We start from the raw sequence: 26,786 nt of genomic DNA, 5'->3' as shown, positions 1-26,786 counted from the left end.
TAACCAAGTTGGGAAGGGGAACGCCGGGAGCGTGATCAAGGGAGTCAGATGAAATTGTCAACTAAAATGGAGAGTGCAGAAAGATTAGCAAGGTGAGCGGCACGTGTTTTGTTGAGAATGACAATCTTAAGCAACACAACGCAGTGGTACGATCCTCGCCGAGAGCGAAACTGAATCCCAGAGAGCAATGTTGGACTCAACCATTGGGTACTTGTGGAGGATTGTGGAGCTGGATCTAAATCTGTTCATTTTTTTTAGACAGAAATTGGAAACCAAAAATAATTTCATTCTATAAAGCTTTTTCTCCCAAAAAAAATGCTTCCCTAAATTTAAGTGAACGAATTCGTACGGGCATAAAATAAAAATGCAACCCCTCCTAGGAGAATGGTGTGCTCTGAGTGGATAGTATTCCCGCGAAACGGGGGTCAAATGGGGTTGAAACCATCTGAACTGTAAGAAAGAGGGAATTTTGCCATTGTTTCCTTTCGATCTCCTACTGGTTGCGAGAGGAGGCAAATTAATTTCCCCTATTCTTGCGCTCAGTGGTACTTCCCGGACGTACGTTTATACGAAGGATGACACCGAGGATTGGCGGGAATCCTGAGGGGTGGGGCCGTAGTTTCCCGCGAAATATTGTCCCAGGTGCTGGGGTCTTCTTCCATCAGGTAAGACCCCCCCCCCGCCGCGTGAGTGTGGCCGTCGGGTTGTGCTTGTAGTCTTGCAAAAGTAATTTGGAAACTTTTGGAGCGAAAAGCGGGCTACTTGCGGGGCCGGCGGAGCGTGCGGCTTTCCCGCGGCGGGGCGGGGTGGCGCGGGTGCCCTCCCGGCGGGTGCCCTCCCCGGAGGGTGCCCTCCCCGGCGGCCTCCGAGCTCTGACCCGGCCTCCTTCCCCACGACAGGTGAAGCCCCGTGCGAGCGCGGCCACTCTCCGTCATGTCCTCGTCTCCCGCCTCGACCCCAAGCCGCAGAAGCAGCCGGCGTGGCCGGGCCAGCAACCCTTCCACGCGTGAGTCCGGGCCGTGCCCCTCCCCCACCGCCGGCTTCGGGCCCCCGGCGCCGCCTTTCGGAGCCCTGGTCCGGGGGTTGTTCTTCTTGCAAGGTCCCCTGTAGACGCGGACGTTGCAGACTGGGCCGTTGTCTTTCATTAAATGCAACAATTAGCCTTCTTCCCCAATTGACGCTTTATTATATTCTTCCAATTACGTGTTATCCAAGTTTCTCAACATTCATCTCCATGAATGGGCTCGTTTTTTAAGTAACAAATGTTAAGTAGCATAATTTTTTAAGTAACATAAAATTGTGTTTAATATGTTTACAGATCATTTTCAGTATGAGGAATTAGAATTAAGGGAAAAAAGGAAGACTACCGTGAGATTGGAAAGAAAAATAGAAGAGAAACTTTCAAAAAGTGAATCTAGCGTTCTTTCAGATTCTTTGCTTTGGTTTTCTTCCTCCGGAGGTGGACAGCATTGTCCATAGCGGGTCCTAACTGCCGAGAGGAGCAGCCTCAAGACAAGAATTAGTTTTCAGTTCAGTTTTAGTTTTCTTTATATGCCTGCTGTTTGCCAGAGCTCGGTGGTCAGACTCGAAGAGAAAAATATGCTTATGTTAGTTGGAAGATAAAATTCAATTTAATATTCAGATTTGCTTTTTTTTGGCAGGAGCCCGGGTAAACCTAAAACTTTCCATACTCATCCTTGGGCTTAAATACAACTAATTTTCTAGTATTTTTACATTTAATTTTTATTTTTCTCAATTACATTAGCACAAAAAATAGTGTATATTTTTCCAATTACATGTAAAAACCATTTGTTAGAAATTTTGACTTCCAAATTCTCTCCTTCCCCTCCTTGAGAAGGCAAGGAATAAGATGTAGATTATACTCAGCGCAGTCATGCAAAACCTATTTCCGGAATAACCACCTCACAAAAGGAAATGCAAACCAAAAAAGTTAAGAAAAATAAAGGATATTTTAAGTATACTTTGATCTGCATTCCGACACCAATAATTCTTTCTCAGGAGGTGGATAGCATTAGTCATTTGGAATCATCTTGCATAGTTGTATTGTTCAAAATAGCTAAATCTTTCCTCATATATATGCATATATACACAAATGAAACATCTTATAATGTTACCATGTACAAAGTTCTCCTACTTCTGATCATTTCACTTATTTCTTAAGAGCACAATAGTAGTCCATCACAGATTAGTTTCTAAGGGCAGTGGCTATCAGCTTCTAACAGAGGAATGTTCTTTTGAGTAGTTAGGTAGCTAAATTGATAGATTATCAGGCCTGGAATCAGGAAGACTTAAAGGGTCTTAAAGAATTAAACAATTGAAAATGACTGAACTGCAAATATTACATCACAAATCCTATGCAACATTTGGTCCAGCCATTTCCCAATTGTTGATCTAAATTTCCAAATTCTAAAATTGCCAGTTTTAAGAAAAAAAAAGCCATCTATAATGTTAAATCACTGTTGATTAGAGAAATGCAAATTAAAACAACTCTGAGGTACCACTTCACACCTAGCCTCAGATCAACTAATAGGACAGAAAAGGAAAACATGAATGTTGGAGATGGTGTGGAAAAATTGGAACCCTAATGCAGTTTTGGTGGAGTTGTGAACTGGAAAATAGTTTGGACTATGCCCAGAGGCCTATAAAATTGTGTACACCCTTTGACAAAAATGCCACTACTAGATCTGTACCCCAGAGAATGGAAAAAAGAAAGACCTATGTTAAATATTTATAGCACCTCTTTTAATTGTAACAGACTTGGAAATTGAGGGACTACCCAGCAACTGAGGAATAGCTGGACAAGTATATGATTGTGGTGGATTATTATACTAAGTGAAATGATCGACTTGGCTATTCTCAACAGAACAGTGATCAAAGACAGTTACAGAGAACTCATGATGAAGAATGCTATTCACCTCCAGAAAAAGAATTGATGGTATCTGAATGCAGATTACAACATACTATTTTTTTAAACTTTGTTCTTTTATTTTGCTGCATTTTCTTTTTCATCCTGGCTAATGTGAAATGACTACATGCCTGAATGTGTAAAGTCTATAGCATAGAATGTATATACTCTATACTGTAGGTGGGAATTTCAAACTTGATATTATAACAATTATAAAAAATGTTTTAAATTTTCTTTACATGTATTTGAGGGGAAAATGTTAAAATGAGATTCTGTGTCAAAAAAAAAGGAAAGAAAAAGACAAAGATACTTGTAGGTCCCAAGGCAGGAGTGTTAACAACATTTTTTGGGACTTTGACCCCTTTGAATCTAATGGAAGCTATGGAACCTTTAAAATTCATTAAACTAAACAAAAAGGAAATTCTAATGAAATTCAGTTATCAGGAATAGCTTGAAATGTACTAGAGAAAACATTTTCCTGATAATTAATTTTTTATATTAGTTGACAAATAAATAAGGCTAGAGTTGTTATAACAGTGGTAACTGCATAAGGGAAGGCCAAGGAAAGTACTGTGTGAAATCCTAAGGCAAGAGTTTCAGTCTTTTTAACTGCATAAAATAGAATATTGACAGTGTCAACAAAAACCAATTATATTGATCTTGACTTATTAGAACATGACTCTAGATCAAGAACATTTACCAAAGGAGGAAATCAGGGAAAGTCTTTGTGGAGGAGGAGGGCTTAAAAAGATGGTCAGAAATCAATAGATAGAAGGGAAGAGAGAGTGCTGGACTGAGATAATACTGTGAGGAAAGGGAGAAAACCAGGAAACCATTAGGTATGTTGGGAAGGGACCTGAGAAAACACATATGATATTATCAGGCACTATACAAGACCTTTTGTTTAAAGACAAAAATAAAATGATCTCTGACCCTCAGATAGCTTAGATCCCATATGAAGAGACTACATGGATACAACAATGGGGGGGTGGAGGGTATTCCTCATGAAGTAGGTAACTTGTGAATTGACCTTTGAAGAATTATAATAAAGACTCATGGGGTGGGGAGGTGGCTAGGTGGTGCAGTGGATAAAGCACCAGCCCTGGAGTCAGGAGTACCTGGGTTCAAATCCGGTCTCAGACACTTGATAATTACCTAGCTGTGTGGCCTTGGGCAAGCCACTTAACCCCATTTGCCTTGCAAAAAAACCTAAAAAAAAAAAGACTAATGGGGGCAGGACCTGTGACATAGAAACAGAAATGGGAGTTAGTTTGTGAGGATCAACAAGGAGGCCCTTTTGGCTGGAACCTAAGCATCATAAAGGAAAATTAAGCATAAGAATTTGATTTGAGTTATGCTGCAAAGAATTTAAAGTGCCTATTATATTTTTTTGACTGAAGGGGTAATAACCGCAGAATTTGAGAGGGGAAGCAACACCATCAAACTTGTTGTAATGCACTGTATAGGGACTAGACCTATGATTTGACTGACAAAGGGAATTGATGATGACAATTGTTCTTCATTCTCAAAGAAGACCATGACATCAGGGAGGTGATACCATGACAAGCATGTGAATTGGATTTTAGTTAAGGGGATGCTGGGCTAAGTCACCAGCCTCACTTCCTTCACTTTCTCCTCTGGAGCCATCTGATCCAGTGGCCGTAGGTGAATCAAGACAACTTGATATGGCTCTGGACGCAAGACAGCCAGGGTTAAGTGACCTGTCCAAGGTCACAGAGTCATTTTATGAGATCATCATTTGTTCCTAAAGTCAAGGGGAGACTGTTTAAAGCCCATCTTGGGCCCCTGGGGCTTGACTGGGGCAGGGTGGCACAGCCAGGGTCAGAAGCCGTCATCTCCATTCTATGGAGAAGTGGAGACTCACAGGAAGCAAGATCCCCGAGGAGACCAAGCCTTTTATCACTTGCCTGTCCATGTCTGGTGTATATGGAAGGAAGTATTAGGTCATAAGCCTGGAAATGGTGGGTGGTACTTCTTAGCAGGGCTTGAATTCCATGCAAAGAAACCAGACATTAAGTACCCACTATGTGCCAGACTTTGCAGAGCACTGGGGACCACTGAGGCTCTGAAAGGAGATCTGATGTGACCAGAGCTATCCATAAAAAGGATTCATTGTTAGTAGCACTATGAAAGATTGGGGAAGAGGGGAAGCATTAAGGGCCTACCTATCCTGCCCTAGCATTGTGTTACATTCATGGAAGTAGACTAATATTGTCCCCATTTTTGCAGTTGAGAAAACAGGCAAATGGGGTGAAGTGACTTGCCCAGGAACATACAACTATCAAATGTCCAAGGCCTTCCCTCTGTCCACTACACCACTGAGGAAGACTCCACGATTGTAGTTTTGGGTGACTAGAAGGATGGGATGCCCTCCACAGATGAAAGGAAGGCTGGAGAAAGAAAGGGTCTGGAGGATAGACCCTGTTCTCTTATGGTTATACTGCATTCAAGTTGCACAGAAGTTCCGGAGAGAGTTAGACCTGGATGTGTAGATTTGGGAGTCATCTGTCTAGAGTAACTCAACAACAGACAGAATAAGAACAAAAGAGAAGTGAGATCCCAGGACAGGATCTTCTTGAGGGTGAGGAGGGAGATGCTGCCCACACTTGGGGGAACCATATACTCTGAAGTCTGATGACACAGGATAGTTGGCTGTTCTTGTTTCTTTTTTTTCTCTTTGAATTCCAGCATATGCCTAGCTTTTGATAAATGCTTGTTGAATTGTGTTCCAACAGGTGGGAGAGTAGGGAGATGGCTTCTGAGTGAATGGAGGGTGGTGGGCTCTGGAGCTGCAGGGAGTTCAAGAGCCCACTCGAGGGGAGTGCAGCTCTTAGTAACCAGGAAGTGGTTTCAGAGTGCTGGCAGTGACAGAAAATGCACAGGATCCCGAAACAGATTTTTCTCTCTGCTCATATCCAAAGATAACACGAATAATTTTTAAAATGGGAGAATAAGTGACCATCAGTGCCAGTCAGAATAAAGAGTAGATTTATGTGAGAAGATCCTCTCAATGGAGGATCCATGAGGCCGGATATGTGGGAAGAAATGCCCTGAAGACAGCCGGATACAACCCTGAAGCTCTGCAAAGCACAAGGCCATGTGCTCTTAGGACCAGCAGTCAGGACTTCATGCAAGACCAGAAGCTCCATATTAGAATCCCATGGCTTATCTAATTATTGCTTACGTTGAAGAGCTCTCAATGAAATGCTCATAAGGGAGAATAGCAATAGAAAATTTGTCAATTAAAAATAAATAGGGGAGTTTGAACAAAGTGCAAGGACTATCCCCTTTAATTTAGAAAAAAAACATAGCTTTATTGTCTGATCTTGTTACCTCTTAGACTTCTCTTTAAGTATATGATTTCTCTCTCATCACACCCAATTTGGATCAAGGTACAACATGGAAACAAAGACTGACAGAGTGCTTTCTGTGGAGGGGAAGCAAAATTGGGAGAAAATTGTAAAACTCAAATAATATCTGTAATAAAAATAAATTTAAAAAAATAAATAAATAGGGGGCAGCTAGGTGGCTTGGATGGTAGAGCGACCCTGGAGGCAGGAGAACTGGAGTTCAAATAAGTAAATGAAATGCCATACTCTGGTTACTTGCCTAGTTATTTTAGAGGGATGGAGTTCTCTGCTGAATGCAGTTATTGGGCTCTGAAGTCCAGAAGGTTTCAGATCAGACCTTTCTTCTACTTCAGTGGTTCTGAGCTGCATCATTCAGCCTCCAGCAACCCTGCACTGACGCCAAAAGTTGAATCGATAGTAATACTGTGTACTGTGTTGCTAGACACTAGCGATACAGGGAAAAAAAACCCAGCTGCTCTCTAGAGATACCTCTACAAGCATATGTAGGATAAATACATAAATTCATAGGTATTTATTAGGAACTCAACATGAGCCACAGACACCCTTCTAAAATCTGGGGTTACAAAAAAAAAAGCAAAAACAGTCATTGTCTCCAAGGAAACTACATGTCTTTTACATTATTTTTTAATTTTACAATTTTTCCCCTAATCTTGTTTCCCACTCCCCACAGAAGGCAGTCTGTTAGTCTTTACATTGTTTCCATGGTATATGATCTAAATTGAATGTGTTGGGAGAGAAATCATGTCCTTAAGAAAAAAAATAAAGTACAAGAAATAGCAAAATTACATAATATGATAAGAGTCTTCGGTCTTTGTTCATATGCCATAATTCTTTCGCTGGATACAGATGGTATTCTCCATTACAGATACCTCAGAATTGTTCCTGATTGGACTGATGGAATGAGCAAGTCCATCAAGGTTGATCATCGCCCCCATGTTGTTGTTAGGGTGTACAGTGTTTTCCTGGTTCTGCTCATCTCACTCAGCATCAGTTCATGTAAATCCCTTCAGGCTTCCCTGAATTCCATCCCTCCTGGTTTCTAATAGAACAATAGTGTTCCATGACATACATATACCACAGTTTAAGCCATTCCCCAATTGATGGACATTCACTCAATTTCCAATTCTTTTCCATCACAAACAGGGCTGCTATGAATATTTCATATAATGATGTTTTTACCCTTTTTTCATGATTTCTTTCAAGATATAGACCTAGTAGTTGTATTCATGCTTACATTCTAACAGAATGTAAACATTCCTAGAGTGGCATATAGAAGACAAACAGTAAATGGAAGGCAGTTTTACAGTAGATCAAGGGAAATGGAGGGATTTCAGGGACAAATGAGATGTCAGGGATGGGGAGGGTCTCCTGCAGGAAGTGCCTCTTAAGCAGAGTTCTAAAGTAAAGAAAACTAGGAATTCTGTCAGATCAGGAGAATGTCTTTGGCATAGCGCATGACCAGGCAGAAGCCAAGACACAGGAACCCTTGTTGCATGGTTGTAATCTTTAATGAAGATTTCCCCCAGTTATAAAAATCCTAGGATCTTGACCAAAACTTACATTTTAAAAGCAGATCTTACCCACTTCTACAGAGACATATCTTTGTACCTTGTCTGCACTTTAGAGTTGCCAAACTATTCTATTCCATGATATAGGTAGATGAGAACAAACTTAAAAATGAAAAGTCATTTTACATATCTTGTTTTGTTTGAAAGCTCGCAGCGAGAATGCCAAGTCTTCTCCATCTCAGAGGCGCCGGAGGGAAGATTCCACATCCACAGGAGAGCTGCAGCCGATGCCCACCTCACCTGGGGCTGATTTACAGAGCCCTGCTACCCAGGATGTATTGTTCTCCAGCCCACCACCGTTTCGTTCTTCAGGTGACTTCCTCAAGGAATTAATTGCATCTTAGCCTAAGCTGCAGGAGGGTCATTCTGGAAATGACTCAGCAGTTAGTTCTAGTTTATCAGTATTTGAAGTAGTTAGTCTTAAAAAATATTAAGGTACCTACTAGATACTTCATGGCATCACACATTTCTGATTTCATTCCTTTTCCATCAACAGCAGAGGAGTTTAGTGCAGAAAACTGGATGTATTTGCTCTTTCCAAGATGGTGGAAAAGAGAACTTAATAATTACCTAGCTGTGTGGCCTTGGGCAAGCCACTTAACCCTATTGCCTTGCAAAAAAAAAAAATCTGGGCTATATTTATTGTGCCTCTTGATGTTGCCTGATTTTACCTTTTAATTTCATTTTTTTGTTGTGAATGTTGAGAAGAGGAATCTTGTAAATTAAGTCTTAAAGTGATTTTATTTACTGATAAAGCTAAAAAAGCTTAATGTTGATTTAGTATTTAATACTAATGAATCAAATTATTAATCAAAATATTCTATCATGAAACTGGTCAAAAGAAGGCAGTGCTATTATGCAGCTACATAAAAACATGATTTGATCTCATAATAAGAAAAAAATTTTTGTTTTTTGCCCTTTTTTCTTCAGTTTCAAAATGTATATACCCTGTAGTCCAAAATCTTTCAGGAAATCTTAGCATACTGCTGAATTTTGACAGATTAAGACTCTGTAGTAAAAAGGTGATTGGTCATTTTATGGAAATATTTATTGCTTCCAATAGCTGAACCAGCCCAAGTCAAAATAAATGCCTAATCTTCAAAGGGCTTTTACCATCCATCAACATATGGTACTTGAATTTCCGGTTAGAAAGGCTGCCATTTCAAGTTCTCACTGTAAAACTCATTTTGATTTCTGTAGCTATTCCTCTTGAATTTGATCTCAGTTCACCTTTGACATACGGTACTCCCAGTTCACGAGTGGAAGGAACTCCAAGGAGTGGTGTTCGGGGAACACCAGTGAGGCAGAGACCTGATCTTGGATCTGCTCGTAAGGGTCGTCAAGTAGACCTGCATTCTGATGGGGTAGGTATATAAAACCTATTTTGCTCATTGGTCAATTTAGAAAAGATGGCATATATTGTAACAGTAAATTTTGAAAGATTTCACTACTCTGATCAAGACAATTCCAAAGGACACAGGGTGAAACATGCTATCCACTTCCAAAGAGTGAACTAATGAACTCAAGAAACTGAAGCATATTTTTTGTTCTTTTCTTGGTGTTTTTGTTTGTAATTGGGAAACGTATAAAAGAAATGATTTTTTTAAGAAAAAAATCAAAAAGATGCCTTAAGTTGTTACTGAAGAGATTTGAGGGATTTGTTTTCTTCCTAATAGCCAGCTGCAGAAGACACAGTAGCAAGTGAACAGTCTCTTGGCCAAAAACTTGTGATTTGGGGGACAGATGTAAATGTAGCTACATGCAAAGAACATTTTCAGGTAAGCTATTTGAGTTAAATATCTTGACACTTCTTCATCTCTAAAAGCATTACATGAAAGTAACAGGCAATATTTAACAATTGAATTAGGGTTCCTTTTGAGCTCTAAATTCTACAGTTCTGTAAATTTCTGAATGGCATTCATATCTAAGAAAAATAACAGAAGGTTTAACATTATTGAGATAGACTTCTGGTTTTCAGGAGATTAAAAATTAGATTGTGAATTGTTGCTAATTGCTTTTCTCAAACATTTTAATCTGTACTTTAATGCCTAATTTATAAAGAACATAGATGATTGAAACTTCAATTAGAGACAGATGTGGTGTGAAGGGAACTTGGGAAGTCCTTGAGTCAAGACCCACAACTGATAAAAATGACTATGTAACTATATGTGGATCAGTCGCTTAATTTCTTTCCTAGTGTCCCAGCAACGTCTGAAAACAAATATTGGTAGAGAAATTTTTTCACTAGAATTCCTTGTGCTAGTGAAATCTCAAGTGCAAAAAAAAAATTGTCTATAATGAGCAAAGTATTGACACTGCCTAAAATATAACTAAAGAATGCTTGTTGCTCAAATTTTAACTGGGCTAATTTTTGTTTCCTATTTTTCCCTATTGTCTAGCGATTTCTTCAACGTTTTATTGATCCTTTGGCCAAAGAAGAAGAAAATGTAGGCATAGATCTCACTGAGCCTTTATACATGCAGCGACTGGCTGAGGTAAGCAAAGGTTTTTTATTTTTTTTCTGCAAGTAAATATTTTATATATTATGCTTTACCTTAAATAGTTAGTTGTTTACCTTTCGTTTTTAATCTTGTAGATCAACGTTATTGGGGAACCATTTTTAAACGTAAATTGTGAACATCTAAAATCATTTGATAAAAATTTGTACAGACAGCTTATCTGCTACCCACAGGTAAGAAAGAAATTATTTTAAAATAAATTTTATTTTGCTCCCACATAATCCATATTAAGACCACATCTAATAGAACTTCCAGGAAATTAGGTGGATACCTTTGTAAATGGTTTTTTTAAAGGCATCAGAACTTTAAATGTCTTTGTAATCATTTAACCTGGAAATTTTCCAAAAATGTATTAATATATTTTATTTTGTTCTTAAGTCATATTATGTATATTTCAATTTTCTTTTTAGTAATTTGAGTATGTACTTATAGTATAAATTATTGCTCAGGAGAGTGATTCCCTTAGGCTGTATTGACCTCAACTCAAAATGACCCCCAATTTGCTATGTTTTTTGAGTTACTTTATTTAGTTTTTTTGTTTGCATCCTCATCACATCTTGCTACTATTACTGTGCCTGCCTATATCAGACCCCATCTATTCTAATTTACTATTTCTATTAATGTTTCTAATTCCCTTCAACAAACTTCTTAGAAATAATAGTATATACCCAGTTCCTCCTCATTTCCCACCACGTTATCTTTTCTCTAACCAAACTTTTATACTCATTGTCTCACAAAGCATATTCTTTGCTATTCTAAGATAGCCCTAGACTTGTAGTGAAATGTAGAATGAAATAAGTAAAACATATATCGTGTGTACTTACATATGCGTGTTTATGTGTGATTTGAAAAGAGGGAACCTCTTTTGCATTTGAGAAATTTATAGTTAGGAAGATAGAGCTTTTGTATAATGAGCAAATAATCAGTATGTTTACCACAAAGAATCTATTGTAAAGCATAGTCAAGAGTTCCATTGAAGATATGAATGGGGTTCATTTTGTACTGTGGAAGAAATTAGTATTAAGGTCACACATTCATTGTATCTCAATTTGATACATCCTATTAATCTGATATGTTTTGGTTTGTATACTGCTTGAAAATAGATGTAAATATTTTCATGCTCTTGAATTTTTTTTCATTTTGTAATAGGAAGTTATCCCAACATTTGATATGGCTGTCAATGAGATCTTCTTTGATCGTTATCCTGACTCTATATTAGAACATCAGATACAAGTCCGACCATTCAATGCACTGAAGACTAGGAACATGAGAAACCTAAACCCAGAAGGTAACATTTTCATAATTGGAAATTGTACTCCTGACAGAAAATAAAAGAAATTTTACTTAAAATCATCAAATAATGTTATCATTTTCTGAGTTTTGTGGTGATTTTCAGAATATTTTGGTTCAAACTCATCCTAAGATGATCCAGAAATTTTTCTGAGTTTTTAAATGATTTCTTATAAGGGTTTGAGTAAGATTGAGCATATTAAATTTCTTATCTCTGTCCCATAGTGAATTCAAACAACTCATTCAATATTACCATAAAAGTTGAACTTCAGTTTAGTTTCTGAAATTATCTGTCACTATTAAGTTTAGTCTCTAGGAAGCTGACAGTTATTTACTTCTATCCTGAAGAAAACCTTTCCAAATGAAAATAACTCAAGAAGTAATTGTTGGGGTGGCTAGGTGGCGTAGTGGATAAAGCACCGGCCTTGGAGTCAGGAGTACCTGGGTTCAAATCTGGTCTCAGACACTTAATAATTACCTAGCTGTGTGGCCTTGGGCAAGCCACTTAACCCTGTTTGCCTTGCAAAAATCTTAAAAAAAAAAAAAGTTGAGCCATCGGAGGTCATATGATTCAATCCCTTCATTTTCCAGATGAGGATACAAAGATCCAAAGAGGATTTGTATTTGCCAGAGGTCACATATGTAGCAAGGGGCAGAAATCTCCTGGTTCAAAATCCAAAACAAATCTAAACACTGAAAAATAATGTTAAAAGATATCCCTAGGGGCGGCTAGGTTGCACAGTGGATAGAGCACCAGCCCTGGAGTCAAGAGTACCTGAGCTCAAATCTGGCCTCAGACACTTAATAATTACTTAGCTGTGTGGCCTTGGGCAAGTCACTTAAACCCATTATGGCCTTGCAAACAAAAAAAAAAAGATGTCCCTAGATAGTTTATGACTAATATAGAAGTTGTGAATATGTTTATAGCCACTCAGAGGAAGATTTTCCTGAATGCTTGGACCAGCTTAATATAACAGATAGTTAATATGTGCACCTTGAAAGCTAGAATTTGAATAGCCAGAGAGAAATAAAGCTAGAATCATAAATGGAGGTACATGTGGCTGGAGGGATACTAGTCAGGAAATGATAATGAAGGCTGGTAAAATATAGCAAGGCAGCTATATGACATAGTGGTTAGAGCACTGACTCTGGAATCAGGAGGTCCTGAGTTCAAATGTGGCCTCAGACACTTCCTAGCTGTGACTTTGGGCAAGTAAGTTAACTCAGTTGCTTCCCAAAAAGGTAAAAAAGAAAAGAAATTTGAAGATAAGTGGTAAGATAAGTAATCAGACTGTATGGAAGAATGAAGACATCTTGTGTAAAGAAGAAAAAGCAGACTGAATTTAGGAAGGGATAACTAAGTTTATTCAGAGTAAAGGATGGAAGCATAAATAAAAATCTAACCTAGACATTGGAAAGCCCTGATCTCTTCATAGGTATCATTGTGGGAAGTAGAAATGGATAGGTCCTTCTGAAGTTGGAATGGCCTTCTTAAATCTAAATTATGCAAGAGGGAGTCTGGTTATTAGGATACCATAATTTGTTTTTAATGGACTTAGACATAGAATCTAAGAAGAGTATTTCCTAGTCTTTTGCTACCTCTCTTTCAATTAGTTCTTCATAGATAAAAGTTGGATCAGTCTTATACGTATCATTTGACACTTATTAAGCACCTACTTTGAGTTAGGCACTGATAAATCCAAAGACAAAAATAAAATGTGAATATATGTGAATATATAAAATGTGAATATATAAAAGCAATACAAAAGGTAATTCAAAATTCTAAGGTGGGGAGGTATGAGAAGAGAGCATTCTGGGCCTGAGGCTTGTGCAGAAATCCCCCAGAGTGGAAGAGGATAGTAATTCAACTATGACATACTATTTTCCCCTCATTCTAGATATTGATCAGCTAATTACCATCAGTGGCATGGTAATCAGATCATCCCAGTTGATTCCAGAGATGCAGGAAGCTTTTTTCCAGTGTCAGGTTTGCGCCTTTACCTCAAGAGTTGAAATTGATCGTGGCCGGATTGCTGAACCATCCGTATGCAAGCACTGTAACACAAAACACAGCATGGCCCTGATCCACAATCGCTCCATGTTTTCTGACAAACAGATGGTATGTTGTAGCCTTTTCTTGCAGTATATAGTAATGTGGAGTTTCTCACAGACAAAGCATGTATTGACTCTGACACTGACCTTTGTTATTTCTTTTACTGCTCATCCCCACAACCAGAAAACCTCAAATTTAGCTTGACTTACTAACTTTGGCCTGACCCCCATTGCCCCTCCCCCCAGCCCCCATCTTCCTAAGTGATGATTGGTTGTCTTGACTCAGAATTATTACTTTTCTGAAGCTGTACTTTGTTCTTGGAGTAAAGATTCTGAAGAGTGTTGAATATTAACAGAATTAATGCTTTCCTTGTTAATTTCCCAGTGTTGTAGTATTTTTTAATGGTTAAATATATTTCCATTTACTGTCACAGTAAAATTTCTTTTCAGTTTTTGACATTTTGATTCACTTTTAAATTTTGTAATCCTTATAGAGCAATAAAAAAATCTTAATGAAGTTTTAATTTTCCTTATGTTGATTTTTTTTAGAAAATATGAATTTGGATTACAGAATATTTTTTCATGCATAATTTTTTGGGTGGGAGGGGGTTGGTCCACTTACAGTTAAATTCAAATAACACTTTATAGAATTAGTCTCCCAAGTTTTTTCCTTAAACAGTTTGGTTTTCTCCTGTCTTTTCTGTTAAGAGTAAGAAATAGGGGGCAGCTAGGTGGTCCAGTAGATAAAACAATGGCCCCAGAGTCAGAAGGACCTGAGTTCAAATGCAGCCTCAGACACTATTACCTAGCTGTGTGATCTTGGGCAAATCATTTAATCCCATTGTTTTGTTAAAAAAAAAAAAAAGTAAGAAATAGTTATTTACATTATGCTTTAAATTAACATTAATTTTCAGTGTTCTCTTATCAGATCAAACTGCAGGAGTCTCCTGAGGATATGCCAGCAGGACAGACTCCTCACACTGTGGTTCTCTTTGCTCACAATGACCTCGTTGATAAGGTTCAGCCAGGTGATAGGGTGAATGTTACAGGTAAGAGGGATGTATTTTTGGACTATGACAACCAGTAAAATATCAAGTCTTAAATGGAAAAGCAGAATGAGGATCTGCAAAGAATATGTTTTAACAAGTTGGAATAGTGGGTCCTATCTAGTAAGATGAACATTTAATAGAAACAAATGTAAATCTCTACACATGGGTTTGGGTTTTTAAAAATTGTACAGATCAGAAGTGTGACTATTTGTTTTTTTAAAGGGGGGGAGAAATAATGGTGTCAAAGCTCAGTATCCAATGAAAACTAAACCTTAGCCTACACTGATAGATGCAGTGTCCAAACCAAGGTAAATGATGAAGTCCATGAGTGTTTTGATGAGTTCTGGATACCTCATTCCAGAAAAGACAGTGAAGTGTCTCATCTAGGATTACACAGCTAATTAGTGACAAGGCCAGTTTTCTTGATTTCCAAACTAGTGTTCTTTTGTTCTTTACACTGATGTTTTTGTGGGGAGATAAAAGGAAAAAAACCTCATTATTAGTATAGCCAATAAAATACCACAATGACATTGACATATGAGGGGAGTGGGAGGGAAAGAGAGGGATCTTGGCAGCTCTAACTATACTGTTGGTCCAGGGAGGAGCATTTGAAATGAACCAGAAACCTCAGATGGCATCTTGCCATCACTTAACTGTCTGCAATATCATTCTCATCCTTGGTTCTCCTGGACTCAATGTACAAGGCTGTCAGCTTATATTTACTTCAGGAAGACTAAGCATGAGAATTGTGTTATAGGTAGTTAAGTGAAAGAAGAAAAAAAGGTGTTGATGTTTTCATCTTAAAACACATGGACTCCCTTTTTAATTGGGACTTAAATAATCTGCCAAAAACACACAGTACATTCTGTCTCTTCCAGTATATATATATTGAGGGAAGAGGGTTGTAGGTCAAGGGAAAACATGTTAATGTTCTATATGCTTTCCTCCAGGGATTTATAGAGCTGTTCCTGTTCGAGTCAATCCAAGAATGAGCAATGTCAAATCTGTCTATAAGACCCACATTGACGTCATTCACTATCGTAAGACTGATGCCAAACGTCTACACGGTCTTGATGAAGAAGCTGAACAGAAACTTTTTTCAGAAAATCGTGTGGAAATGCTGAAGGAGCTTTCCAGGAAACCAGACATTTATGAGAGACTTTCTTCAGCCTTGGCTCCAAGCATTTATGAACATGAAGATATCAAAAAGGTATATAGGAACTTTATATCATAATAATGATAGTAATAGATACTAAATAGTGCTTTCAGGCTTGCATAATGCATGACAGATAATATAATATTGATACAATAATTCAGGAAAGATAGTGTGTTGTTTTGTTTTTAAAAAGAACCCATTCTTACAAAAAAAAACAACCAAACAACCCATTTTAGAGATGAGGAAACTTAGTCGGAGAGGTAAGATAACCTGCCCAGATACACACAGCTACACAGCTAGTAAATGTCAAATATCCTAAGCTAGATTTGAAGTCAAGTCTAGGACTCTGTCAAGTATGCTACCTACCTACCTGCCTCAAGTGTATGAGCTACAAAATTACTAATTTATCAAGGTTTTAATGAGAAATAGTCTGCAGTTTTTTTGTGTGTGAGGTAAAAGCTAACCATCCCTGAAATTTAGCAAAATACTTAGAAAACAGCAGAAAACACCTATAAGATTGTTTTTTTTCTCATGCTCACAAGCAGAAATCTAATCTTCACACACACAAAAATGATGTGTTAGTCTGTTGTGTTACTGATGCTAACCTTGCTTTTTCCTTGAATCTTTATTACCTTTAAATTGAGATGGTTTCTATATGATGAATACAGTTACAAATTTACCTATAATAAATGTTGATTAAAATAACTGGAGAATTATTAATTGTTCAGGGGTAGACTCAGTCACTATTATCCAAATTACTTATTCCACACTATACTAGTAAACTATGAAGGAATTACTTTTTAGAAATAGAACAAACAATAACAAAATTCATCTGGAAAACAAAAGGTCAAGAATATCACAGAAATTTAAAAAAGGAGGGAGGACCAACAAATCTCAAATTTCACAACAAAGCTCTAATTGTCAAAACATTTTGTGGGACAGCCAGGTGGCATAGTAGATAGAGTACAGGCCCTGGAGTCAGGAGGACCTGAGTTCAAATTTGGTATCAGACACTTGATAATCGCCTAGCTGTCTGGCCTTGGGAAAGTCATTAAACCCCATTGTCTTGCCAAAAAAAAAAAATTTTGGTACTGAGTAAGAAATAAATGTTGATCAAGGGGGGAAAAAATAAGGTACACAATTTACAGGAACAAATGAACCATAGTAGCTTAAAATCCAAAGATTTCAACTGTTGAATCAAAAACTAACCATTTGACAAAAAATATTGGAAAAATTGTAGTCTGTCAGAGACTTGTCTTTAGTCCAACATTTGACAACATAGTCCAAGATAAATTTAAAATGTGTACATGATTTAAACTAATAGGGTGATAAAAGCAAATTATCTATTAGATTAAGGGAAATAGTTCATAACCAAACAAGAAATAAGAGAGACTCGCAGGTTAAATGGATTATTTTAGTTATATAAAAGAGAAGAAAGGCAAGAAATTAGGGCAAGAAATCTTTGTAGCAAGTTTCTGATAAAGTTCTCATTTCTAAGATAGATAGGGATCTGAAACATTTATAACCATCTCCCATTGACAAATGATCAAAGGATAGGAATAGACCATTTTCAGATGAAAAATCTAAGGAGTGAATAGCAACATTAAAAATGCTTTAAATCACTAATAATAAAAATGCAAATTAAAAGAACTGAATTTACCACTTTACACCCATTAGATTGTATAAGATGACAAATATTGGAGGGAATATGGAAGAACAGATACATTAATTCACTTTTGGAGTTGTAAACTCTTCCAACCATTCTGCAGAATAATTTGGAACTATACCCCAAAGAATTATTACACTCTACATACCTTTTGATCTAGTAATAACTGCTATCAGACCTATACCACAAAGATAAAGAGGAGAAAGACCCAGATATAAAAATAATAATAATAATAATAATAACAATAATAATAATAATAATAATATAGCTCTTTCTGTGGTGGCAAAAATTGGAAACTGGGGTAATGTCCATCATTTGGGGAATGATTAAACAGGTTATCAGTATGAATGCCATTGGAACAATATTGTGCGTAAGAAATGAAGCTGATAATTTCAGAAAAATCTGGGTAGACTTATATGAACCCCAATGCAAAGTAAAGTGAGCAGAACTAGAACAGTTTATACTTAACTATTACAGAGTTATGAACTCTTATTAACACAATGACTGTCCATAATTTCAAAGATCTCATGATGAAACATGCTGCCTAACCTCCAGAGAGAACTGGTGGAATTAGCATGTAGACTTAAGCAGATTTTTTGTTGTTGTTTTTCTTGCCTTCTTATGCATGAAAGGTAGAATTTGTAATTGAATCTTTTTTAATGAATTTAGGAAAATAATAAAATTTAACCTAGTACTTCATTTAAATCTCAATTTAAGTTATTCTCATTCATTCTTTCTAGGGTATTTTGCTTCAGCTGTTTGGTGGAACAAGAAAGGATTTTAGTCACACTGGAAGGGGCAAATTCCGTGCTGAGATCAATATTCTTCTGTGTGGGGATCCTGGGACCAGTAAATCCCAGCTGCTACAATATGTCTACAACCTTGTTCCCCGAGGACAGTACACCTCTGGGAAAGGTTCTAGTGCAGTTGGTCTTACTGCATATGTAATGAAAGACCCAGAAACAAGGCAGTTGGTCTTACAAACAGGTGCTCTGGTCTTGAGTGACAATGGTGTTTGCTGTATTGATGAATTTGACAAGATGAATGAAAGTACAAGATCAGTACTTCATGAAGTAATGGAACAACAGACTCTCTCAATTGCTAAGGTAGGGCTTCCATTGTCTGCTGAAATTCATACAGTAGGGAAGGTAAATTATTACATATATGAAATTAATGTCTCTGGGCAGAATTTTTCCATTTGACTTTAATCAGAAAATAGTTATGAATGCTGTAGTTTTACATTTCAGATGTTTTGGGATGAAACTTCTTTTTTTTAATTTATTTTTATTAAAGATATTTGAGTTTTACAATTTTCCCCCCAATCTTACTTCCCCCCCCCACAGAAAGCAATCTGTCGGTCTTTACTTTGTTTCCATGTTGTACCTTGATCCAAATTGAGTGTGATGAGAGAGAAATCATATCCTTAAAGAAGAGACAAGAACAATAAAATATGTTTTTTCCTAAATTAAAGGGAATAGTCCTTGAACTTTGTTCAAACTCCACATCTCCTTATCTGGATACAGACGGCACTCTCCTTTGCAGACAGCCTAAAATTGTTCCGGCTTGTTGGCACTGATGGAATGAGCTAGTCCTTCAAGGTTGATCAGGGGATGAAACTTTTAACACTTCCAAATGTATTTGGTTTAGCAAATTTCTGAACGTCTGGTAGAATTTTCTTGTTTATTTACTGTATTGCCACCTTTTTTTAGAAAACAGGGTTCTGCCACCTAAAAGTCTGTACTTGTGATGGGTCCTGAAGACAGCTTGATAAAGAAAACTATTACTCACATACTTTTCTTTTTTTCAGGCTGGAATTATTTGTCAGCTGAATGCTCGAACTTCTATCTTAGCAGCAGCTAATCCCATAGAATCCCAATGGAATCCTAAGAAAACTACCATTGAAAATATTCAACTTCCCCATACCTTATTATCAAGGTATTGTCAAAAATGTTTATAATGTGGGGCAGTAGGTGGCACAGTGGCTAGAGCCCTGGAGTCAGGAGGAACTGAGTTCAAATCCATTCTCAGACACTTAACAATTGCCTAGCTGTGTGACCTTGGGCAAATCATTTAACCCCATTGCCTTAAATAAATAAAAAATGTTTATAAGCTAGAAACTATGCTATATATAATACACTGCTTCTAAGACTGCTAAATCCTTTTATCTTACATTTCTCCATTGGTCTTTATTAAGTGTCTGAGGCCAGATTTGAACTCAGGTACTCCTGACTCCAGGGCTGGTGCTCTATCTACTGTGCCACCTAGCTGCCCCTCCATTGGTCTTAAAATAATTTTAGGACTTCCTAAAATATAATTATGCTCTAGATTAAATATTTCTAAAGCCTACATTTCTCTCGAATACTACCAACCAAAAGAATTTACATAATTAACAGATGACTTTAGATAATAAGTAGGTTTTTGTTTTGCCAATTGAACATATTTGCTTATGCTATCCACCTAAAGAGAGAAGGCAGAAGAATCCATTTTTGAACATGATAGAAATTTGTTTGGCTTGACACTGGAATTTGTTTTACTTAACTAAGCATATTTGTTGCAAGGGTTTTGTTTTTCTTCCCTTACAAGGGGATGGTGGAGCAGGAGAGAGAAAAATAAACATTTTTAAAAACATTAAACACATTCTTGTAAGTTTTTATATAAATGTGTGTGAGGTTAGCTAAATCTTTTTTTGTTTGTAGTATAGTAAGATGTCATTCCAGGGGAAAGTTTACTTTCCTAACTCTGTTGCAGGATTGACTAATCAGAATTTCTTTTTTTTTTTTTCTTGCAAGGCAATGGGGTTAAGTGGCTTGCCCAAGGCCATGCTAGGTAATTATTCAGAATTTCTTGAATCTGAAATTTAGGACACCACAACCAATTTAAATAGGCTTGCCTAAAACAAATTAAGAACAAGAATGTAGGTAGTGCAGTGGATAGAGCACCGACCCTGGAGTCAGGAGGATTCAAGTTCAAAACTGGACTCAGACACTTAATAATTACCTAGCTGTGTGACCATGGGCAAGCCACTTAACCCCATTGCCTTGCAAAAAAAATAAATAAAAGCATCTTCCCATTGGTGGGTGTTGATGAACAAAAGAAGCCAATAGATATTTTTGTTCAACCCTCTTTAGATTTGATTTGATTTTTCTCATGTTGGACCCTCAAGATGAAGCTTATGACCGACGTCTTGCCCACCATTTGGTCTCTCTGTACTATCAGAGTGAGGCACAAATAGAAGAGGAATTCATGGATATGGCGGTCCTGAAGGACTACATTGCATATGCTCACAGCTCTATTACTCCTAGACTAAGCGAAGAAGCAAGCCAGGCTTTAATCGAGGTAATATATTGATTTTTTTTTTGGAGTCTTTTTTTGGAGGTTTATTGGTTCTTGTTTGCTTAAGCACTCAATGAGTTAGAATACCAAGTAGAATGTCACAAAAGCATGTCTTGGGGGTGATAGGAACACAGGATTTGAACTCAGAAGATCAAATGTTTTTTTTTTCATTTTCAAAGAAATGAACATCAGGGAGGTGAATTCATGACAAGCAAGTGAATTGGATTGGGGGGGCTACCCAGACTCATCTGGGTCCAGTGGCCAGATATGAATCAAAATGACATGATGGCTTAGGATGCAAGGCTATCAGGGTTAAGTGACTTGCCCCAAGTCACTTAGTCCACAACTACTAAGTACCAAGTGTCTGAGACCAGATTTGAACCCAGGTCCTCCTGACTTCAGGGCTGGTGCTCTATTCACTGCACCACCCAGCTGCCCTACTCAGGGCAGCTCTGCCACTCACTCTCCTGGCAAAAGTCATTTAACTACACTGACCCTCCATTTCTTCATCTATAAAATGAGTAAGTAGGATTTTATTCTAAGAGTAGTAAGGACCTATTCGATATTTTTTTGGTGGTAAGATACAAATGTTAAAATAAGACCTAGTCTCTGCCATCATGGCATTTGTGATAAAGTAAAAGGTATATGAGATGTAATGAAAAATATATAACAAAATGAGCACCAGGAGAAGTGTGAGTAAGAGCAGAGCTTTCTAGAGACATTTGAGTTGGACATTAGTAATCCACTGAAGGGTGAGGGAATTAAATGCCTGGAATACTAATGATTAAACCACCAGTCCCTGCTCTCAAGGAATTTACAGTCTAATTGTGGGCAGGGTCAGGTTGTCAGAAGAAGAACATGCAAAAAAGGAGGCAGGAAAATGGGGCTGTGGAGCAGCAAAGTCTAATGTAGAGACTTTACAACTCTACTGTTGAATGTATAACCAAATGTAGACACTAACAAAATTAATTTCCCCACAAATTTTTCCTAGGAGATCCAACCAACATACTGGAAAGTGTACTCTGCTTTTTGTTTGTTTAACATTGTCTTGGGTCCAGGAACCATTTAGGTTATCTGTCTGTTAATCTTGTTTTTGCTATATAACCAGCTTCACTTTTTCAAATTTTCATGTCCTGAATGTATACCTCTTTTGCTCTTATCACATGTAAGAACTTGTTGGTGATGGCCTGTGCCCTCTTTATGTCTACCGTTGTTGTTCATTTGTGTCTGACTCTTAACACATGAGATTTTCTTGGCAAAGATACTGGAGTGGTTTGCCATTTCCTTTGCCAGTAGTCATTCTACCATATGCTTCTCCATTGCCCTTTGGTTCAACTCAAAATTTTATTCTTTAAATTTATAATCTTTGTGCCTTACTATGGCATGATGATAACCCTGGGTTCTTGAAAGTCATGTATATTATACGTGCTGTAGTATGTTTTACTGGAGAAGCTTTTAAGTACAATTCTGGTGAAACTTTTGTTTTTACAAAGCACCATTCTAGCTGTGTGTTATTACTAGAATAATTTTGGTGTTAAAAATATGACTTTTTATTTGATCCCAAATTGAATATCCAGATCATTGAAAATAGGATGTGATGTCTTTAATCATATCATCAACTCTGCCATAGGATGATATTTGTGCCTTTGAAATCACCAAAAAAACGTTTTATATAACTTTTCTTTCCTCCCACCATCTTCATAACTACACAGGCTGGCTTCCTCATCATTCAATTGAATCTACTCTCTCCAAAATTACCCTTTTCTTAATTGCTAAATCTTTAAGCTTTTTAAAAAATTCTCAGCCCTCTGCAAGATTGTGATATTTTCAATCATACCTGTATTTTCTTTCTGTGTTTCTGTGACACTATTCTATCCTTGATCTCATCCCCTCTAACCATTCTTCAGTGTCCTTTGCTACATCTTTGTCCCAACTCATGTCCGCTAATATTATATGTCCTCCAGTTTCTGCCATAATTTTCCTCTTAACTCCTCAGCTCCCTTGAACTCAGTTATCATCCTACATTGATGCTTCTCTATTGATCCAATTCCTTTCCCAACCTCCCAAATGTCATCTCCAACTGCCTTTGGGATATCTCTCAAACTGAATTGTCTTATAGATGTCTTTAACTCAACATGTCCAAACTGAAACTCATTATCTTTCCCCATGCTCCTTTGTTTTCTGTTAGCTATTGAGGGTATCACTACCCTCCCAGCCTTGAAACCTAGGTGTCATTCTTTCATTCTCTCACCCAGCCCCCCTTCTTCCCCCTCCCCACCATGCCCCCACCCATCCAAATATTATTGCCAAGTATTATACCAAAGTAAACCACTATCAGCATCCTAGCCCAGGCCTGAACACCTCAAGTGTATCCCCACTCCAATCCCCCATCCTTCACTCAGCTGTCAAATTTACTTTGCTCAAGTATAAGTGTGACTCTGCCTCCCTCACCTCCCGCTTCTTCTTTGTTGGATTGCCTTGGTGGACTGTGGCAATAAGCCCTTCTCCATCCTTAGCTTGACTAGTTGCTGAAAACTACTACATTCTGCCCCAGAACAGTGTGGTAGAGCATTCCCCTCAGGTCCACTTTCACCCCCACGATGAGGCAAAAGCACCATTCACATGGAAGAATTTGTGTTGATGTCTAACCAAGGCATTTTTTCCTTTATATTCTCCCCAAATTAGGCATATGTGGACATGAGGAAGATCGGAAGTGGCAGAGGAATGGTTTCTGCATATCCCCGACAGCTGGAGTCTTTGATACGTTTGTCAGAAGCTCATGCCAAAGTGCGATTTTCAAACAAAGTTGAAGCAATTGATGTTGAAGAGGCAAAGCGCCTCCATCGGGAGGCACTCAAACAATCTGCCACTGACCCAAGAACTGGCATTGTGGACATATCTATCCTCACTACAGGTTTGTGATTTAGATATAACAAAAATCTTAAATCAGCAATATTTTAAAATGGGAAAATAATTGATCCTTGGTTTTTAAAAAATTGATATTTTAAGGAATATATTTGTTAAACAGAATGTTGTACCTTCTGCATTAGAAAGGTACAAATGCATTGGCAATTGATACTACATAAAATCCACATGTCATTTATATTTTGAAAAACAATTACATAAGTATTCAGGAATTGCTTAGACTTCATTTTAAACATAGGAAAACAGGAAAAGGTTGAGTGAGGAAATATATTCTAGGAAAGGATCCATAGTAATGTGAAAGCCTTGTGTAAGTTGGGGGGGGGTTGTTTGTCTTGTTTTGTTCTGTTTTGTTTTTTAGATTAGATTCTAGCCTACACCAAGGCTAGAAGTCCAATGACCAATCATTGTCCTAATTCCAATGCTGATTGGTATGGGAATTTAATCTCCATTTTTCCAACTCTGGCTGGTTCAACTGTCTTTAGTTGACCTTGTGACCCTCTATTCTCAGAGACTCAACCGTATTGGTGACAGACTTAATATAGACACCCATGTAATCAGTCATCTCTTTTCTCATATAATTGCTTCTATCCCTTGTTCAGTTAATGATATGTTTCTTTCCTATAGCAGTGAAAAGTGTATGGTCTGTTTCTCTGTTAATTTTTTTTATAGTGTGATATTGAAAATTAAGGTTACATCCATTTAGAATATATTGTGGGATATAGTATAATGTAAGCCTCTTTTCTAGCTAGTGACTGCCTCCCTTGCAATTTCTATTCTTTCTTAAGTAATGTATGGTTTATTAAAATTTGGGCTTGCTTTTTTTTTTTAAGCTTTTGATTCATCTATGTTTATTCTTTTCCTTTGAGGAACTTTATTTTTTTTACTCATATCAAATGTATTGATGACTATTGATTTAAAATATAGTTTGAGGTCTGGAAGTACTATTCATTGCCCCATTGTTTTTCTACCTTTTTTCTATTAATTACCTTGATATAATGGATCTTTTCATTTTCCTAAATTATCTGATTGAGTACTCTAAAGTTAGGGAAAACATTTGAATAGGATCCAGGCAGGCACAAATTTCAGAAACTCAAAAGAAGTTGAGGGGCTAGGGGGTATAAGCTTGGAACAGTGTTAAATAAGTTTTTTAATTTTTTTGAGCCAAAGGAAAGATAAGCTAGAAGTATAATATCTTTTACAAATGATGTGAAACAAATGCCTAGAGAAGTTAAGTAAGATTACAAATGATTTTCCTTAATCCTTAACCATTAAGTATATGACAACCTTTGAAGAGACAGTGTAATTAATTACTATAGGTGAAAAAGTCATATTGTAAATAAAGGAACAAGAAATAAATTACCTTTCAAGACTGTTAAGTCGGGGCAGCTAGGTGGTGCAGTGGATAAAGCAGGGCCCTAGAGTCAGGAGTACCTGACACTTAATAATTACCTAGCTGTGTGGCCTTGGGCAAGCCACTTAACCCCCTTGCCTTGCAAAAAAGACAAAAAAAAAAAAGACTATTAGTCTTGAAATTTAACCGTGTAGTTCCAATTTAGGTGCTAATTAGCTGTGTGACCTTAGGCAAGTCATTTAACTTTTCCCTATCTTGAAGACTTGAAAAAAATGTTCTCCAGCTAAAAGAATTCTATATTTATTTAAGTTGAAATTTTCTTTTTAGGAATGAGTGCCACATCTCGAAAAAGAAAAGAAGAGTTAGCTGAGGCTTTGAAGAAGCTTATTCAATCAAAGGGCAAAACACCTGCTCTAAAGTACCAGCAACTTTTTGAAGATATTCGAGGACAATCTGACATAGTGAGTGTTTTGCATATGTTTGGAACTTCTATTTATTTCTTTTTTCAAAAGTTAGACATATTCCATAGTAAAATTTAATAGGAAAGGATAAATTTGGTGAGAATCCCTAAAAATGCAAAAATTCCCTATAAGTAAAAGGGCTTCTTTAGTTTTAAAAAAATGTTTAATGGAAATAATTTAAAATGTTAGAAAAAGGTAAACCAGATTCTTAAAGTTAATTTGATTATAAAGATAAATGCTATTGGATGATAAATTAACAGGAAAATTGGGGTAACTTTAGCAATTATGTATAAGGTTTGACTATGTTTTTAAATTTAGAAAATATTTATTGGGCAGCTAGGTGGTGCAGTAGATAGAGAACCAGCCCTGGAGTCAGGAGTACCTGAGTTCAAATCTGGCCTCAGGCACTTAATAATTACCTAGCCCTGTGGCCTTGGGCAAGCCACTTAACCCTATGGGCAAGCCACTTAACCCTATTGCCTAGCAAAAACCTAAAAAAAATATTTATTGTCTTTCTTTCCCCAAGGCTATTACTAAAGATATGTTTGAAGAAGCTCTACGCGCTTTGGCTGATGATGATTTCTTAACAGTAACTGGAAAGACTGTTCGATTACTCTGAAGAAATAAGATATGAGCAATAATGAGCACTATTATGATCTACTTTTCTACACAGCTGTTTCACTTGATTTCAGTAGCTAATTTCTAAGAGTACTAAACTCTAATCTGGCTTTCAAATATTAATTAGGCATTCATTTTTATAATGTGATATGTTCATTAGAAATGCTTTAAATAAAAGTTTTCCTTTTTGTACACTGAACTGTTGAAATTGATCTTTTTTTCTTATGGGCCCTGCTAGAAATTATGTTTTGAAAAAATTTTTTTAATTACCTAGAGAAGGAAATGGCCAGACAAACTAGCGTCTGCTGATAAAACCCAAAATGGGGACCCAAAGAGTAAGACACAGAACAACAAACCTTCTCAATTCCCAAGTGCAAATGACCTCTCAGCCTCCCTAGAAGGAAAGAAACTTTGACTAAACCCCTAATGTGTTCCAAACACTTTGCTAAGTGCTTTACAAATGTCTTATTTGAGCCTCAT

At 37.2% G+C, this 26,786-nt stretch overlaps 1 protein-coding gene across 1 annotated transcript; it reads left to right on the top strand.

Moving 5' to 3' along the window:
- The first annotated feature begins 571 nt into the window (after positions 1 to 571).
- MCM4 (minichromosome maintenance complex component 4) lies at positions 572 to 26,521 on the top strand. The gene is made up of 17 exons (XM_074199417.1): positions 572 to 665; positions 900 to 1,006; positions 8,034 to 8,198; positions 9,087 to 9,250; positions 9,563 to 9,664; positions 10,286 to 10,381; positions 10,483 to 10,578; positions 11,555 to 11,693; positions 13,594 to 13,814; positions 14,676 to 14,796; positions 15,747 to 16,006; positions 18,359 to 18,724; positions 19,426 to 19,553; positions 20,747 to 20,954; positions 23,637 to 23,865; positions 25,555 to 25,688; positions 26,215 to 26,521. The coding sequence occupies exons 2-17, from the start codon at positions 934 to 936 to the stop codon at positions 26,305 to 26,307; spliced, it is 2,595 nt and encodes an 864-aa protein (XP_074055518.1). The 5' UTR covers positions 572 to 665; positions 900 to 933; the 3' UTR covers positions 26,308 to 26,521.
- Positions 26,522 to 26,786: the final 265 nt, after the last annotated feature.

The sequence above is a fragment of the Macrotis lagotis genome, chromosome X (assembly GCF_037893015.1).
Source record: "Macrotis lagotis isolate mMagLag1 chromosome X, bilby.v1.9.chrom.fasta, whole genome shotgun sequence".
Lineage (NCBI taxonomy): Eukaryota > Metazoa > Chordata > Mammalia > Peramelemorphia > Peramelidae > Macrotis > Macrotis lagotis.
This window is presented reverse-complemented; position numbering and strand designations above follow the sequence as displayed.

Excerpts from the sequence above, each read along its gene's own strand:
- MCM4 (XM_074199417.1), top strand. The coding sequence starts at position 934 with ATGTCCTCGTCTCCCGCCTCGACCCCAAGCCGCAGAAGCAGCCGGCGT. Across the intron at positions 13,815-14,675 it reads TGTTTTCTGACAAACAGATG|ATCAAACTGCAGGAGTCTCC; the intron begins GTATGTTGTAGC and ends TTCTCTTATCAG. Across the intron at positions 14,797-15,746 it reads TGATAGGGTGAATGTTACAG|GGATTTATAGAGCTGTTCCT; the intron begins GTAAGAGGGATG and ends GCTTTCCTCCAG.